The sequence below is a fragment of the Ambystoma mexicanum genome, chromosome 1q (assembly GCF_040938575.1).
Source record: "Ambystoma mexicanum isolate Mex_15411 chromosome 1q, UKY_AmexF1_1, whole genome shotgun sequence".
Classification (NCBI taxonomy): Eukaryota; Metazoa; Chordata; class Amphibia; order Caudata; family Ambystomatidae; genus Ambystoma; species Ambystoma mexicanum.
This window is the reverse complement of record NC_090922.1, coordinates 320,614,665-320,633,965: the sequence shown is the minus strand read 5'-3', so window position 1 is coordinate 320,633,965 and position 19,301 is coordinate 320,614,665. Positions and strand designations below refer to the sequence as shown.

The 19,301-nt window shown below is 44.3% G+C and overlaps 1 protein-coding gene across 1 annotated transcript in view; it reads left to right on the top strand.

Moving 5' to 3' along the window:
- Positions 1-19,301, top strand: part of RHPN2 (rhophilin Rho GTPase binding protein 2) — a 398,731-nt gene that overhangs the window by 119,394 nt on the left and 260,036 nt on the right. The window contains exon 4 of the mRNA XM_069639162.1: positions 6,119-6,194. Within this exon, the coding sequence (XP_069495263.1) occupies positions 6,119-6,194 (76 nt within the window). The remainder of the gene's footprint in view (positions 1-6,118; positions 6,195-19,301) is intronic.

The window sequence follows — 19,301 nt, the reverse complement described above, 5'->3', positions numbered from 1 at the left end:
GCTTTGCCTCAAGTCAGCCTCGATGATCTTCATGAAATGCCACTCTAGTGGCTGCTTTTCTAAGAAGGAAAGGCCTAATCCTCTACCCCAACTTAGACGACTGGCTGATTCAAAAGCCAACAGAAAAACACACAAATCATGCAACAAAAGTGATGCAAGATACACAGACACCATTAGAATTCGCAGTCAATTCCATAAAATCAACGCTACCGGCCACAAATATTTTGTTCCTGGTAACTTTATTAGAAATCACTATCTCGAGAGCAAGGCTTTCGGACAACATGACCCAGGCCCTCAGAGCTAAGGTGCAGCTCTACGCATAAAAACAGACAACCACAGTTTGTGATTACAAATCCCTATTAGGCATGCTATCGTCCTGTATCCCTCTAGTTCTGAATTGCCAGCTTCACACCCACTGCAAGAATGCCTGGATGCCAGGTGGCACCAAATCTGAGATAGTTAAGACGACAGGATTCATTTGATAACCCTGTTCTATTACAGCCTCGGTTGGTGGAAGGACAAAAGGAAGCTATTAGAAGGGGAAGTATCTGCAGTTTTCAGATATGATCTCTGTAGTGCTCTATTAAACAAACTTTGTTTTTTAGGTGCAACACGTCCAGGGCTGGCTGGGGAGCACACTTAAGGTAGCTTCATGCCAAAGACCTGTGCTCCGAGAAGGAGAAACGCTTTCACATAAATGTACTGGAACTCCAAGCAGTCCATTGCACACTCAAATCTTTCCTGCCACAACTCAAAGGAAAGAACATCATGATTTTCGTGGACATTATTTCCACATTGTTTTATATCCAGAAGTAGGGGCAGGGCGTCACCCGTTCCCAGGGCTTATCCAGGAGGCCCAAGAGCTGTGGAGAGGGCCTTAGCGAACAGGATGTACTATATCACCTTGCAGGTGTCCAGAACGCCATTGCCGACTCACTCAGCAGGGACACCCCATTGTGCTATGAGTGGGAATTGAAACATGACCAGGCAAATTAGGTCATAAGGAAGTGTGGTGAGCCCATGATGGATCATTTTGCCGCTCTATAAAATGCCAAATACCAGCAAATTTCAGCACCAAGACAATCTAGGAGATGAATTCTCCCTATCCTGTTAGCGCATATTGTTGCATGTGTTTCCCCTGCTACCTCTTATTCCTAGGGTCTTCTCCACAATGACGATGCAGCCATGCAAAATGATTCTTATTGAACCAGCATCGGCGTGACAGTACTGGTACTTGGATAATTTTGTTCTATCTCAGACTCGTCCCATTACCCTACAAATGACCTATTGTCCAGAAAACAGGGTAAGATTCTGCACCATAACTGTTGGAAGATTCTACATCACTGCCCTTGCTCTTTGAACCTCAGGGCATGGCTTCATAGTTCAGAGAGGTTAGTCACATAGAAATCCTCAACAATGCCGAGCGTTTCATCCACCAAATGCTTCTACTATAAAAAGAAAGTGGAGGTATTTGGTTTGGTTTGGTTTATTTCTTTTATAGCGCAACACGCTTACAAAAAGCAGAGACAGTACACACATTACATAAAAAAGATAACAAACTTAAATAAGACCCATAATAATAACATCAAGAAACATCAAGAGAACATCAAGAAAAACATCAAGAGAAAGGAAGAAGTCATGAAAAACGTATAAGCCAGGGAGAAAAAGGTCAATTAACAACAATTCAATTCTTTCTGCTTATCATTCCTGCAACTGATCTTTTGCTGGTTTCACTGTCTTCCGCACCAGCTTATCTACTGTCTTTGGCCAACCAGGGTTTGGCTTTCTCTTTAATCAGGGTTCATCTGGCAGCTGTCTCCCACTATATACGGCAGCCACAAACTCTATCGTTATGTTCCCAGAAAATTGTCAAAGAGTTAACGAAGAGCCTCCCGACTCCTCCCACCTCTATTAAGAAGATTGCACCAGCCCGGGAGTTAATAGGCAATCTCGTCCGGCTATTTCATAAGGCGGACATAATGTTTTTATCATAAAATAAGGGTTTCTTGATGATGATTACTGAACAAGACTCTCTGAATTGCTTGTTCGCTCTTTGTGTCTGGCGAGCACCGTAGTGTCAAAGGGGCAGGGCAGGCTCCTTTCCAAGAGGTGTGGACCGCTGTAGAGCAACCGAAGTGGGCGGGAGCCCTCGAAGCAGACGCAGATGTAGCAGCAGCGTGTTGCACAGAGACCAGTAAAGAGACCGGTGAGTTTACTGATATGTGGAAACCCTGGTGCCCTCTAGAAGCCAACGCTAGCCTTTAAACCTAAATAGTTGACAGAATAAGGGTTTACAAATCTAACCAGAAAAGTGTGTTATCATATATTTGGTTATGTTAAAACCCAACGACAAGAAAGGGCAATAACCCACAAAGAGAATATAAACCATCACTGCCAAAGCCAAAAGAGTGTTAGAGCGGAGCAGTTGGTAAACAACCAGCATTGCCCAAGCCAAAAGAAGTCAAATGAGAAATACTGTGTTTATAAAGAATATTGCTCTTGTGTAGAGGATGTCGCACAGGAAGGTGGCTTAAACCCACATTGCCAAAGACAAAGAAGTGTGGAAGAGAGAGAGAGAGAGAGCTATTATCAGTATTTGGTTGATAATACAGAGGTGGAACAAGATTGGCAAGAGGAATGAAGCATTACCTGTATTGCGTGTGGCCAACACATAGGTGTAGTGAAGAGCATAAATGGGGGTTCTTGTTCTCCTTGAGATTTTGAAAGGTTGGCTTTTTTTGTGAAGCAAGAGACCTTGTTTAACCAGTAGTAGGTAACCTTTACCACAGAAGTATTTGTCCTCAGTAGTTCTGACCTGGCCGGAGAGTACACCAGGTCAGATGATTTGACACCCACATGGTTCTGTTCTGGCATGAGAGTATACCAGAACAGAGGGCAGTTGTAATACGCTTGGCAAGAGAGTGGACCAGGTAAAAGTGGTTAAAGTACTTTGGTGTGGTAATTTTCATGAAGAAGCAGTTGTGACGTAACATTGAAACTAAATCGGTGTTTCTACAAAGTGGTGCCAAGATATTCTGACAGACATATGTTTGGAAACAAATGAAGTAGAAAAATATTCTCTGCTGATAAAAGAGGTTGTTTCAAAGATCTTGACTACAAGCGCAAAGAGGGAAAACATTGTTGGGCTAATTGTGCAGTATCTGTGGCAAGAGCAACGCGTTCTTAAACAATTGTGAACGAACAGTGGAATTAACATTTGAACGTTGTGTCATCAAAGTGAATCAAACAGAGAACTGATGTGGAACTTTGTGTTATGAGACAGGTTTTCCTTTTTGACCAGTTAAACAAAAAATCCTGCCTGAATCTGAGGAAGGGGAGTTTGCCCAGATTTTAAGGAGAAACAATTGCTATGATTTGAAGTTTACTGGTATATCTGTTATTGTTGAATTGTCATATTTCCTTGTTGATTTGGTGCATACAAAGTGTGAGGGATAGAAATCTTTTGTTAGTGTTTCCTTTAATTTATTTTATGCAGGGAAATCCTCATCAGAGTAGGGATGGTGAGGCTTTGATCTAACCTTTCGAGTTAATAAAATGGCATCTTTTGAAAACCTTCACAAAGTTGTCTGCCTCACATTTCTGACCCCTCCCACCTATCAAGGCAGACAAGGGCATCTCAAAACACCTACATAAGCAGGTGGTTGTTAACCTCTTTTGCTTTCTTCCATATGAAGGCCAGGAGGTCTCTTCTGGGAAGGCACAGCACACATTCAGTGAGAGCAACAGCATCCACTACTGCTCTCCTGGCGGGGCTTCCACTGACTGACTTTTGCAGGGCTGAAACTCGAAGGTCACATTTAATTTCCCAAAGTTTTATTGGTGATTTTACTCAGCTTGTTCGCATGGGGTTAGCATTTTTTCCTCCCCGCTGCTTTAATATGATGTAATTTAACTGCTTTGCAATATATTTAACATTATGTGAATCTATGCTGGAGAAGAAACAAGTTACCTGTACTATAGTTCTCCATCATTGGTATCTTAATAAATTAACATGCACACCCCCATCCCTCTCCCCCGCCATCCACACAGTTGTCAAGTGCGGCTTACTTTTGGGCATGCAAGAATCTGAAGATAGGCACCAGGGGGCAGCTAAGTGGTTGGCTGCCCATTTAGCCGAAAGGCCCAAATTTAGGTTAATAGAGCACCGCAGTGAATGTAATGTTTGTTTATGTGCATGTAAACTGCTTTGTTATGATACTGGTGATTCCCAGCCTGATGACAGGGAATATTCAACAGCGGGTGAAACAAACAAAAAAATACCAATGGTACAGGTTAGTAACTTATTTCTTGGCTTTCCTTCTGCTTACTCCCTACATAGCCAATGGATGTCAAGGCTGTGTAAGTGCCAAAGACCTCCCCACTGCACTGTAGTCTGTTCTTGATGGCAGTGTCTGAAATGGAGTTGTACAAAGCACAGCCTGGCCATGAAGCCTGGATCCGAGGAAATGGAGACACTAATTGCTCAGGCTATCCATAGCATTGCTTCAAATCATAGAGTTGAGACATAAATGGCCCAAAAAGGACCAACTCGGAAGCCAGTTGACCAAACAGCGAACACCGATTTTGTAGAACCCCCACCAAAGATGTGTCCAGTTTATACAAGAAGAAAGAAGGGATTGAGGAATGGAAGCTGGTGCAGTTGTAAGGGAAACATGCCTAATCCACTCGGAGATTATTCTTTCAAGTTCTTTATTCCCAGGGTATGGGTTTTTCAGGCATCTGGAGGAAGTGAAGCAGTACATAACTGTACTAATGGAAGGAAATTAAAGGTCCCAGATACCTTATTCCTTCTTTAGCACATATAAAATACAAAGTTTGGATTTACTAAAATGTACATTCAGTGGCGATAAGTCCCATGCCCATTCTACGGTTGCTCTTAGACTTGTATTGCCTTACCTTCCGAAACACTTTAATTATCAAAATGTTAATATTGCTGTCACAATTGATTGGAAAAAACAGCTGTGAGTAGAACTGCCCTCAGACTGATCTAAGCCCATGTCACTGTCCATCTGTAGCCGTAATAGTCCCACAGTGGGGAGTGGTTTCAAGAGGATGAAGGTGTTACTTGACTCTGTGCTATGATAGCTTTGACCGTTTGGTGCATTTAGGTTACTAATGCACCCAGACAAATCCCTTTGACAACTTGTGGCTAGCTAAGGTATATACCATATATCTTTGTTAATCTACAGTTAAAGAAACAATGGTTTAATCCTACTGGTATAATCATTTCTTTCTATTAAAATTACATGTGGTTTTCCTGTTTGAAACACATTAACATTGCTGCTTCAAAGCTATGAACACCCTACTACTTAACCTAACATTGTGGTCTATCACAAACAACAAACCAAATAAAAAATGCATATTTGATTAGCTTTTTTCATTTAGCTCATGAACAGTTGTCATTTTGACACCTATTCACAAATATTAAAGGCTAATACAAAGTGTGCGAGTCCTTCTTTTACCCAGAAACCACAATGTAATCCAGAAGTAACTGCTCACCACTATTCCATCATGGGAGATTTGTTTATCTAAACTTGCTCATGAAAATTGATAGATTAGATCACACCTTTGTCCTTTTATGTGTTTCACCTCAGGAATGTGTACGCTCATTAGCTGCACCCAATTACACTGCCAAAACGCACACCTTGTAATACAAAATAGGTACAACAATGTATTTCTGCTGGCGTTTGCCTGACTCATGCTGCATAAATGAATAAAGATTTTCCATAATGGCTTACTAGAAAGTCTTAATTCTATTAAAGACACAGAGGCGAGCATTATGCTTCTCTTTCTTTTATTTAATTATTTAAAGAAAGCTCAGCAGCAAAAAATATTTTCTTCAGTGCACAGAAAATATATAACAATAAACACAAACAAGAAGCATTATAAAATGTCCTTAAAAGTCCTTTAAAAGTCCATAAAATCGGCTTCACCCAGAACTACAGAAATGCAGCAGTTCACACTGGTGACAAGACACGACTAGCTCCAGTCATTTGTGTAGAAAGGGCTGGGAAAAGCTTATCGCTCTGCAACCTTATGTGGTATTGTGCGAACAATGATGTGGTTATTTGATTCTTTGCTATTTATTGTCCCACAGCCAGAATTTCAGCATTCCACTGATTCCTCTGGGGCTCAAGGAGACAAAAGAAGTTGATTTCACAGTTGCATTTAAGGTGCGCTTTAAGATATTTACTTTTGAGTTAATGTTTGGAGAAGTATTCATTGACCTGGTGTGATTCTGTGCTGGAAACAGCCTGGGAGGTTGAAAAACAAAATAGCTGTACTGTGAACAATATATTTTTTCAAAATGCTGTCATGCTTCTTTCTCATTGTAATTATGTGTAGTGATGGAAACTGCCGTGCAGGAGTGATGTCACATGGATTGGTCAAAATGTTGGCAATAATTTACACTGACATGTTTAAAGGAAAGCCTTGCGTACAAGACACATATCTTAGATTAGGACACATAGCTGTATGTATGAATGGAAAATGAAGACATGGGGAACTGGGGCTATCCAGTCTTCCTTATGGGATCATCCAGGTTCATTCACAAAAGGAAGAGGAGAATCACAGTAGAAAGGTGTTTTAAAAATGCAGCCTTCCCAGCATGTTCACACTACCACTCAGCATTTTATGCTGATATATGACTACCAAAGATATTCTCTGGAAACTCTGCTTTGGCTTGTTCTAAATGATGGATATGTGAAGGACTTGTACATGCATCATTGAGGTTAAACTAATTGTTGCAAACCTAGGGAACATAAACTCAGCTGTATCTGAAAGTGTGGTGCAAAATTCTTGGTAAGTATGTGCATTTTAAAAACATGTAAAATGGATATGGCAGATGAATGAGAGCATGACAGTAATATTGTCAGACAAAATGTGCACAGTCGTTGAACATGTACTGGATTGTATTCCGTTCTCCACTGCATATCGCTAGACTAGATGGCAGTGTCAGCAGAATGTCCAAAAGTAAACTGTCCTGTGTCCAAAATCCTAACCTGACCACATGCAAAACTCAAAATAAAGTGTAAAGGGACATAGTCTTTCAACTGGCCATCTGTAGGTTTCCCCAAAGTTCCAAAAGGTGCAAAAATAAATGAATAATCACAGTAACACAATCCTCAAGCGGGGGGTGCGGGAGAACTTCCCCTGAGTTTCTCAGATTCTTTTCAGTTCACACTCACAATTCTCAGGAGGCGCTTCTCTTCCCCTTAGGTCTTCAGGCACTGTATAGTTTACAAGCACAATAGTTCAAGGGATAGGAGTCCTCCCTTGATTCTTTTCCACAGTTTCCTAATTCCTGGGCCAGGGATGTGGTTCCCTTTTCCCCTGGATTCCCCACATTCCAAGCTATATACTTTCACAATCTAGTATTTCTTTTAGTGCGGGTCCTAGACTTCGCAATCAATTTACCTGGTGTATTCTTCTGCCAGGACCTCCTTACTTTCTTCACTTTGCTTTTTCACAATATGCAATTTCCAACCCAGGGGATATGATTTCCTTTCCTTGGATTTCACACACTCGAGGATATTCTCTTTCTCTCCATGATTTGTACAATTCCACAGTCAATCCTTTTTCCTAGATTTCCCCAGATTATGCAATTTTCCAGTCCAGGGGGTACAGCTCCCTTCCCCTGGATTTCAAACAGACAACGGGATGGGGTGGTTGTCTTCCTCTCTGTGGCTTTCACAATGTATTCAACATTCCAGTCCAGAGGGTATGGTTTCCTTCCCATGGATTTCACACACCTAAGAGGTTGTATTTCTTCTACTTGACTCTTACAGCTTATTCACAATTGGGTGCGAGTCCCAGACTCTCAATAGGTTGCCTGGTTTACTCTCCTGCCATGTCTTTCACAATGTTCCCTTTATGATTGGGTGCGGGTCCCAGGCGCGCAACAGGTTGCCTGGTCTACTCTTCTGCCAGGACTACCTCCACAGGTAAGTCTGCCACATTCAGACACTGCGTCTTCGACCCTCTTTCATTAGTTTCATTCCGCCATGCACTTAGCGTCCCAACTCCCTTGCTCAAGTTCTCCCTGTAAATATCACTGTCTTTTCTCGGCATGCAGTATATGCTGCAAAGCGCCCCAGTGTCTCAATGTCCCCTCTCTGGGCTCACCCGTCTCTTTTGGCGGCCTCAGCTTTCTCCCCGCTCTTCGGTTTCTCCAACAGGGGCACCTCCTCCTCCATCTGTTGGTGTTCCGTCCACTCTCCGTTACATGCTCTGCCGTGCCTTCCTCTCCACAGCGTCTCCTGCTGCCGACCTCTGTGTGGCGTTCCTTCGACCTCTGAGCTTCTTGTAACTGTCAGTTGGAGCTCTTCTGCTCCCTGCTACAGCTGGACTCTTCCCCGATTCCCGACCCGGGTATAGTGGTTCTTCATCTTCCTTGCAGTGCCAGGGTATTAAATGTCCCAGCACTTATCGGATCCAGCCAACCACTAAAGCGCGTCTCTAGTTTTGCTGCTTCAGTGCTTTGTATTTCTCTTGAGCTCTTCCTCGTCCCGGTCCTTTTACAAAAAGTATAGGAAAGGGCGCTACTGTCAGTGCTAAGTGGATGGATTGGATCTATCTCACATACAGGTTGGTGTTATACCCTGAGCGGGAAGGCGGACTACCGTGTTCCTACCAGTGAGTTTTCTTCTCTCCCTTGATGGTTGTCCCGGCCCTCACCCCTGCCCCCACAGATGGTCCTCCTTCAGGCAGCCAACGCAGGGTCAGGGATCGGGTAGCGGCTGCCCTTCCTTGGCCATATAGGAGGAGAGTTTCCCCGGAGAGGGAGTGATGACATTGCTAGATTCCTCACACTATGTTGACATTATAACATTGACAGTGTTTGGGCCACACAAGCTATCGTGGGCTTCCTTCCTCAGTACCCGTCTAAATAATGATCATTCTGGACTGTGGTCTTAGATCAAAGTTGGCATGCACTGACCTAAATCAACCTGTAACATGAAAAAAGTCACATTTGCTGTCAGTGCAGCATCAGTCTTATAAACATCCTGAAACACTTGATCTCAAAGATATCATGTCAACATAAGACATTAGCTTTATGGAGCTTATTCTGCTGAGAAATCAAATGAATGGTCAAAACAATAAAAATGAAGACACCAATTTCTTAAGGTTGAGGTTAGTGCCCAGGATGATGAGTTCAGTTTTGTCGTCATTCAGGCATAGACCCTGTGTTGCCATCCATGCCTGGATGATGAGGTAGACCCTGTTCACCAAGGCCAAATCCTTGTCGTAATCTTCGGAAAGTGGTAGGAGAATCTGGGTATCATCTGCAAAGTTAGTGTAGGTGATATCAAGATGGTCCAGATCATAGAAAAGGGGCTTGGTGAATATATTGTACAGGGTAGGCGAAACACAAGTACCCTGGGGTAGGGGGTGGGGTCAGCAGCAGCTGAAGACGAGAAGACTCTCATAGTCCTGTTACTTAGAAATGATTCAATCCATATAATAGCTTCCTTTGAGAAATGCTTGGCTGATTTCAGGTGGTTGCAAAGGACCTTGTGATCCACAAATGCAGCTGAGAGATCTAGAAGGAGAAGGGCTGATTTCCCTTTGTCTCGGAGTTCATCTATTTGAGCGTTAAGGTCGATTAAAGCCATTTCAGTTCTATGTTGCGTACGGAAGCCTAATTGGCGCACTTCTAATAGGTGGTTCTGTTCAAGGAATTTTTGGATCTGTAAGTATGCAACTGTATCTATAATTTTAAGGAGAAATGACACTGTACTAATAGGTCGATAATTAGTAGGGATGGAGGGGTCTAGCGAATGTTGTTTCAAGAGAGGGAGTACCCAGGATTCTTTAAGATTACTTGGGATGATGCCAGATGTAAAGGAGGCATTGATAAGCTTCGATATGAAAGGTGCCAGATCTCTCGCTGCATCCTTGATAAGTTGAGCAGGGCATTGGTCAACCTGGCAGTTTGAGGGTTTGAGTGACAATATTACTTTTTCATTCTCAAGAATAGAGACTTTAGAGAAGTTGAAGCAGTTTAAGGAGTTTGAGGTGAAGTGAAGGGGGGTGTAGGCAGTGGCAATGTAGGAAGGGAGGCTTTTCTTTGCGTTGCGTACCGGATTTGGCGTGGTGCTCCATTGCGATGAAGTGTTGTCAGACGTGTTGCCTCTGAGATGCGACAAATCGGCTTGACAAAACTCCAGGAATCTGATACCTAGCCTTGTCAACCCAACTCGCCACACCACGTGGTTACCTCCGCTGTATTTACGTGGTGGAGGGACAGTGTCGGCACTAACGGGGGAGGCACAGCAAGAGTAGCAGGGTCCGATAGCTGGGAACTTCAAGGCACAGTCCAAAGCGGGGAATCCCGTGGACAGAAGAGGAGAAAGACCACCAGGCAGGTAGACAATCAGGCAAGGAATGCAGGAGCAAGCAGAGACTGACAAGCTGGAAGGAAGGAAGGAAGGAAGGAAGGAAGGAAGGAAGGAAGGAAGGAAGGAAGGAAGGAAGGAAGGAAGGAAGGAAGGAAGGAAGGAAGGGAAGGGAAGGGAAGGGAAGGGAAGGGAGGGACCTAGTTGTCTGCTGGAGCCCAATAAGACGTGGCTTGCTGCTGTGGCCGTGAGCTAAAATAAACCTGCAGCACGAAAGAGAGACTTCCGTGTGTTTGGCTGGCAGATTCTGCTAACCAGCGCCATTGCTGCCACAGTGCACATGCACAAACGCCGGAGCCAGGCTCCCACGGATGCGCGGTATGGGAGACAACGTGCATAGAGGAGCGGCCCCCGGTACCAGGATGGGGGCGTCCATGCCAGGAAGACCAGCGTCAGCACGGATACAGGTGCCAGGAGACCAGGCGCTGACAGGTAAGTGGGGGTACTGTGTGGGGCTTGGGCGGGAGGTAAAGGAGTCCTGCAGCACGTGTGCAGCATGGGTGTGTGACATGGGGTTGATATGGATTTGCTAATCTCTTCTCTCTTTTGTGAAAAGGGAAGTTGCGTTCCCTTCCACACATAAATGTATGTTTACCACCTTAAGATAATTTGCTGAAGAGAAGAGACACATGAAAGACCAGTGGTACATAAAAGAGTGAGCAAGAGGGCGCATCTTCGATACACGTTTTACCTACCTTGTGGGGACTATGTGTGGGTACCTACCTTGTGGGGACTATCCTTTCCCAATGTTTTAAAAACATGCTAATAGCAGAAATATATTCAGAAAAAATTCACAATTCAGGATCCTGCTTCAAATTTGCAAAAAATGCTTATTTTTAATCACGCGTTTGGTACCATCATTGTGGGGACTTGAACATGTGTTACCATCCTTGTGGGGACTTATTTTATTATTTTTATTTGAAACTGAATGCCTAAATAAATGTATGTTTACCACCTTAAGATAATTTGCTGAAGAGAGGAGACGCATGAAAGACCAGTGGTTTATAAAAGAGTGAGCAAGAGGGTGCATCTTCGATTAGAAAACCCTATGACTTCAGTGATGCTAATGTAAAAAAAGAATATCTCTATCTCTGTCTCTCTGTCTCTGTCTCTCTGTCTCTGTCTCTCTGTCTCTCTCTCTGTCTCTCTGTCTCTCTCTCTGTCTCTCACTGACCCTACAGAGAAGGCTTGCGAAGGAGTGAGTGCCAGATGTTATGCTTTGCAGAATGAAGGTCACAAAACAGAGAAGGTAGCGAGAAAAGACACTTAAATGGTGCAAGGACATTTCAAACATTTATTTTAAATGTTGTTTTATTAAGTGTTTTTGTTCAAGGTTTGATATTTACACTTAAAAGAATGAAACACATAAATGAATTGCGTAAATTCATCATACATTAAAACATTGTATGTGTGCACATCCCCATACATCAGCACTGGAACTGAATCAGTAGGTTTAATTTAGGATCAGAATGTTTCTAAGTAGGAAGGTGTCAAGTAATTATATATATTCCTATAAATAGGTTTCAAAAGTACGACGTACCTTGTACCTGAGCTTACATGATTTAGGGGTATCCTTAAGGTTTTACATTGGGCCCCTTAGAAAGATCCACATTTTTTTCCACATGAAGCCAGATTTGATGCGCTGCAGCCATCACTACCAGGGATTTCGCCCCATACAATGAACTCCAGAACTGGTCTGAAGTTGGGTGAATACATTTATGATATCCCTCATTATAAAGGTTAGATAGCGCAGTGCATTGTGTGAGTAAATGCCTAGAGGATTCAATAGCATTATTACATAGGCGGCATAGGCGATCTTCCCTTTTAAGGCCAATCCAAGCCCCTGTATTTTCGTATACCGGGAGAATTTCTAAGCATAAGGCTAGGATAAATCGTACCAATTGCGGAGAGTATGATTTGGTTAAGTGGTCAAATGGGGAATTTTTATTCAGTCCCTGGGCAAAATATAGGACATATTTGTGCTTTTTTGCAATGTAATCTACAGACCGTGAGCCATCAAAGTCTCTAGACTTCCTCTCAAAGTCCAGCCTGTATATTACCTCCAGTGACCATTCATGCTGATGTTTAGGCAGTGTTTTCTGACCAGGTCTTGCATAGTCATAAACCGCACACTGCACGACTAGCATTGTCCATGTCTCACAGTTAGACTTAGACATTTTTGTCTGCTGGGTCACTAGAGTACATATTTGCCCATAGTTTACAGACTGCCATCATCCATAATATATTTATTGACGGCAGTCCTAATTCCAGGCAAACTGCTTCGACCGGGACAGTATGAGGCAACCCCAATAGGGATCTCAAAGGTTTACGTTCAGTTGTCTTCAGCCAGCCCACGAGTCCCAGAGGCGTAGTCTCCGTGGTGTACAGAATCCCTGGAATTATCGACATTCTGTAGACACTGAGTTTGGCCTCAATAGAGCTGCCTCCTTGTCTATCAATTACATTTTTCAGAGATAGCCATTTTGTCCTGGCTATAGAGATAGTTGCTTTTGCGTGATGAAGACTGTTTAGTCTTGATGAAATATGCATACCTACCTATTTATAAGTCTCGACTTGTTCCAAGTCAAGGCTGCCCAGTCGCCAAGTAAAGCGTTTCCCTCGGTAAGCCTCTTTTCCGATGACCATAATTTTAGTCTTGCTTGTGTTTACACGAAGACCGTTTAGATCAGCATATACTTTTAGGGCATCAAATGAGCGTTGAAGACCTACCAGGGTTCGATCAAATATGATGGTATCGCCTGCATAAGTGATGCACTGAATCTTCTCTCCACCATAACTTGGGGGATACTTATGTACCAACTTCAAAGCTGCCTCAAATCTGCTACATATAAATTGTAGAGTATCAGGGCGAGGACACAACCTTTAATGTTTGCAGTGCTCTTCAAAGAGGTGGTGATAAACAAAAAATGTAATAAATGATGCTGCAAGTTCCAACAATATGGGTACCACATGATGGGCGAAGTGAGTCTTGATGAGAAGTTGAAGTTCTTAAAGTATGAGAATTTTGTAATTGAGATTGATATATTGAAGTAGTAAGATCCAGAGATACCATCTGTTAGGGAGAATTCTCATTTCTGTGGCAATTCTCTTCAACCTTAGAGACCCCCAGCTCGTTTGCTGGACTTTAGGACTTTTTCATTTTAACCCTCGAGTGAGTGAGCCCTTTTTCTCCCTCTCTCATGTGTTTTGAACTGATTTGGAGTATGTGTTTCCTTTGTTTCTGGAGTCTGACAAACTCCATAGGAATCTACTTTTTGTATGGTGACACACAACACCTTCAGTGCATTGTCACAGAGAAATCCTTTAAATTTCTCATAAGGTTTAAATACCTTTTCTTGTGAGAACTACTGTTCCCAAGAATAGTAAAGTGACATTGATTTTACTTACCTTTTCTCTTTGTAGGTCCGCACACCCCATCTTATGTGGCGTGCTGGAGGGTTACTTAGTAGCCCCTTTTCCTACTTACTCATGTAACATTTTGTAGGTTATCCTCACTACTTTAATTGGCTGGTGGCAGTGGTTTAATGTTCCTACTATTGTGCTTTTCTACTGCGGGCTGTACCCTGAGCTGCCGTATAGGACCCATGGGTGACCATTGTGTCAAAATGGCCCCGGTCTTCTTTTTTCGCTGTTTCTTGTCTGTGAGGTCTTTCTTGGGTTTTGCTCTGGGCGCCAAACCAGGTTTGAGCCCTTGGTTCATTTTGCCTTTGGCGGGCTTCAGTACGGAGACCCGCTTCTGGCTCCAGTGTGTCTGGAAGGGCAGGAAGTGAGGCGGGTGTCTGAAACTCCCTTGTCCTTTGTCTCCAGGGAAACATGAATGCACCCAGTCCTGATTGGCTGGCTGGCTGGCTGTCCTTGCAGTACAGCCACCACGCTGTGTGACAGCTAGACTGTGCGTGAATGTGAGAAACCTGCTTAAAAGTCGAGGCTTCTTGAACTGAAGACATTCGACCACTGGGAAGAACAACCCGAAAAAGAAACCGGGAACTAAGCTTGCTGCATCCTCCTGGACCGTTGAACTTCCCGGTGAAGTCCTACTGCTGTGCTGAAACTCCTTTTTCTGATCGACAGGAGAAGCTCCGGAAGGGACGACTTCTTCTCTTGGGTTAGTGGGACCAACTAACCCTGAGACGAACTTTGCTGGAAGACTTTCCCCAACTGGCTGTACTTCTTTGCTGCTGCAGGAACCAAGTGCCAGGGGTAGAGAAATCTGTATTGGAGTACAACGTCTGTAATCCGGTCAGAAGCTCCAGGAGTCTCCTCAGCATCCTCCAGAAGCAGGACGACCAGAGCTTGAGTCCCCTCACCAGAGTGCAGAACTCAAGGAGTGAAGGAAGCCCAATCCGTTGTCCAAGATCCGCAGTGGTGCTATTTACAGTGCGCGGAAACCGCAAAGTGCCGCTGATCCGAAAAGATCCTGCAGCTGCCGCCGACCATCAAAGTGCTGCCGCAGGAGTCCCCAGACGTCCTCCCTCTTGTCCTCACGACTGAGGCACAGGAACACAGGATCCGCATCGCTGCAACCAGACAGAAGCCAGCTGGACCCTCTTCTTCTAACCAAAGGTACTGTTCTGACTTTGGGGTACTTACCTCATTGTCTGTAGGTTGCACTTCTCAATTGAGACTTGCAGTAGCTACTTTTCTAGGCGTGATTTTAGCTCTAACCTTTCACAAGTGTAACAGCTTGTGACCCTACAGTGATTTTTCTTCAACAAACTCTCTAACCTTGTGCAAAACTTTAAGAAGTGCCTCAGCTCCATAGACTTTGCTTCAGTTGACTTTGGCTGTCCTAGCTCCCTGCAGACTCTTGCTGTCCCTCATAGGTGATGCATTGGTTTTAAACTAATGTTGCTGGGAAAGGTTTTTTATCTAGACTTCATTGGAAGATTTGAAGTGCTCACATGCTCTGAGAACCAGTTTAAAATGTTTTCCTTCCTCTAACCTTTCCTTTCTGCCAACCTCAGAATCTACCAAAGTGTACAAGTGATATATAAATGCCATTACTGTCCTATTTAGTGAAGTCACCTCAGGATGTAGGAAGTGTGTATGAAACAGCTCTGAAGAGTATCTACTTGTTTTGTATTGATTCTGGAAAGTATTTTGAAGAACATTTTTATTGTTACACATTGCCCTTTTTTAAAGAATGCTTATTTAAAAATAACCATTAAATATATAATTATTTTAACTAAAAACCTTGAGTGTAAGTGTTACTTGGCTACTTGTATTGGTGGATTTCATTGCTACAGCTCACATTTACCCCTCTTGAGATAAGTCTGGCTGCTCAGTCACACTGCCTACTTTTTTTTTAAAACAATTTTATTAATTTTATTTCAACAAACAACACAAACCAAACTTGCAGTGCATATGTTAACATTTCAAATGTATATCACTCAATCAGTGTCCACTGCTCCTTCTGTTCCCACACCCATTCGAGCCTACTCTCCTTCATATTCTGTTTCTTCGTCTTGCCGCAGGGGTCCCTCTCCTGTGTTCTCTGCTGGGTCCCGATCACTTGACCGGTCTTGCGTGGGCCCAAACAACGTGGCTATTAGATGTTTCCAGGCTATCAAGGTTTCAGCCTCCTCCTCCCCTCCAGAATTACTAGCTTTCTGCCATACTGTGGTTTCAGCTTCTGCCCATTTTTGAAGGTCTTTCCACCATACGTCTATTCTTGGTCTATGGCATGTCTTCCATCCCATAGCGATTCTGCGCTTCGCAAGTATGTATGCCAAGTCTTTGCTTAAGTTTACGTGGTCTGGGAAACCCTCCTATCGGGCATGCCCACGCTGTTTCCACCACTATCTTAATCCCTTTTTCTTCCAGCCTATGTGCTACTTCTCCCCAGAACTTCTCAATTACTGGACATGTCCAGAACATGTGCGCCATTCCGGCGTTTTCTTCGTCACATTTGGGACATGATTGTCGTCCTGTATTTTTAAATTTAGCTATCCTCTGGAGTGTCATATAAGCTCTGTGGGTTATATATAATTGTATTTGTTGTAACCTTGCATTCCTTGACACTTTCTTATGGTACCCTTGGGCTCGCTCCCACATCCCATCACTCATTGGGGCACCCACTTCCTCCTCCCAGTCCTGTCTCAGTTGTACCACTGCCTTCCTCACTTTGGACATCATCAGCTCATATATCCTGGATATCTCGTGCCCTCCTTCTGCTATGTCATATATTTGGCCTCATTACGACCCAGGCGGAAAACCATGATGCTAATAGCACCATGGTCCATGCCGGTAACTTACCGACTCCGCCATGGAGAAAGGGGGAGTTACCACCCCATTACAAGGTTGGCGGGGCAGTAATTCCCCCTTCCTCCATGACCCTTCCCCATTCCCAATGTTGCCCCATAGGGCTCAATGGGAATGGTGAAGGCGCTAAGTACGGTACCGCAAATTGCGTTACCGTACTTAGCACCAAGGTCCCTTTGCGGGTCCCTACTTAAACGGCTGGTGTAGACCAGCCGTTAAGGTCGGGTCCCGCAAAGGGACCTCGTAATCAGGCGCTAATGGGTTAACGGCGCTGTTAACCCATTAGCGCCAGGGTCGTAATGAGGCCCATTGTGTCTATGGTGGCGTCCGTTGATCTTCTAGTACTATTTCAGACCATGTCACTTTGATTCGCCTCACCACCCTATGGTATGTAATATATTGTCCCGTATGCAACCCCGTTTCTTCCTCCAACATCTCAAAGTCTTTGTTCCTCCCCTCTTGCCATATGTCTCCCATTGTTGCTATCCCAACCGGTGGTGCCAGGCCAACGGAGAATGGGAAGATCTGGTAGTTGTCTCGCTTGCCCTCGTTCTCTCTCTGCAGTGGTGGTCGAGGGAAAACCTTCACCACCCCCGCAGTAGAAGCCACTCTCACGAAAGACGCATCTCTCACGGGGTGGGGGGCTCACCTGCTTCAGCAGACAGCGCATGGAGTGTGGTCCCCACAAGTAGCATCCAACCATATAAATCTGTTAGAGCTGCTAGCGGTGTTCAAAGCACTGAAAGCCTTTCAAACACAGCTACAGGGGAAGACAGTCCTGGTCCTGACAGACAGCACCACAGCCATGTATTACCTAAACAAACAGGGGGGCACACACTCTCCAGGGCAATCCAAGCTGTCCCAGAACCTTTAGATGTGGGCTCTCAAACACAAGATGTTCCTACTGTCCCAACACGTTCCAGGAGAACTCAATCATCTAGCGGCCGTGCTCAGCAGAGATTTCCCACTGCCTGTAGAATACGAATCGCGTCTACACGAAGACATCGTCTCCAACGTCTTTGCAGAATGGGGCTTCCCAGAGATCGACCTGTTCGCAACTCAGGAGAACGCCCAATGCCAAGACTACACCTCCAGGTACCCCCAGAACCGCTCCAAGGCGAACGGACTCTGGATAACATGGTCAGGTAAATTTGTCTACGCTTTTCCCCCAACTCAACAAGATAGTGCACAAGATGCACCAGGAACCAGTTACCATGATTCTGATGGCCCCCATGTGGGCCCGCCAAACCTGGTTTGCTCATCTAATGGAAATGTCCCTCTCCCCCCCCTGTGAGACTACCCTGCCCGTACAACATGTTGTCTCGGGACGGAGGGGAGACGCTACACCCATGCCCGCAAACTCTGAACTTAGCGGCCTGGCTCCTGAGGTCATAGAGTTTGGACACCTTCAACTCCCTCAGAGATGCATGGACATACTGAGGGAGGCTAGAAAACCTAACACACGTTATTGCTATTTCAGTAAGTGGAAACGCGTTGTCATCTGATGTAAAACCAAGGGCGTCAATCCCATTGACTGCTCGCCTACACACATTGTGTTGTACCTAACTCATTTGTTACTTGGGTTTGGTTTTTAATTCCCTAAAGGTTCATATAGCTGCTCTATCAGCCTACTCTACGTCACAACAGAAAATGTTGTGGTGGAAAATACCTGTTATTAAGGCTTTTATGGAAGGGGTTAAAAGAATTCACCCCCCCATTTCTAACCCAGCTGCCGGATGGGATCTAAATGTGGTTTTAACCAGACTCATGGGGTCTCCGTTTGAACCAATGCATATAGCAAGTCTAAAAGACCTTACTTATAAGACGGCCTTCCTAGTGGCTATCACTTCTATTAGAAGGGTTAGGGAAATACAGGCCTTTTCAGTTCTAGACCCTTTTGTTACAGTCCACAGGGATACGGTGGTTCTGCGCACTCATCCCGGATTTGCACCTAAATTAAACTCGAAGTTCCATGTGAACCAATCAATTAAACTACCCACTTTCTTCCAGAATCCCACTAGCATGGCCGAAAGAAGCCTACACACACTAGATATGCGCAGGGCAGTCATGTTATATCTGGAAAGAACTAAACCACTGAGGAAGACAAACCAGTTGTTTGTTTCAGTGGCAGCTGGTAGAGAAGGGGATCCTGTCTCTAAATCAGCTATCTCAAGGTGGATTGTCAAATGCATCACACCATGTTACACTCTTACTAAGAGAGAACTGCCCTTCAAGCCTAGAGCACACTCTACTTGGGGCACTGGGGCTTCCATAGCATTCATTGCAAATGTTCCCCTTGAGTCGACTTGCAAAGGGGCAACCTGGAGTTCTGTACACATGTTTACAAACCACTATTGCCTAGACACTCATACTAGATCGGATTCTCAGGTGGGACAAGCAGTATTAAGACATCTTTTCACTACTGTTCCTTCTCATAACCTACCTCAAACTCTGAGTACTGCTCGCTAGTCTATGTGATTCTAAGCAGATTAACAAGCATCAGAAGACAAGCATCTGCCGTAAGCATCTGCCATAATAGCATTTCTGATGATTGTATCTGCTTAGATTAACATGCGCCCACCCTTCCTCCCCGCTCAGATG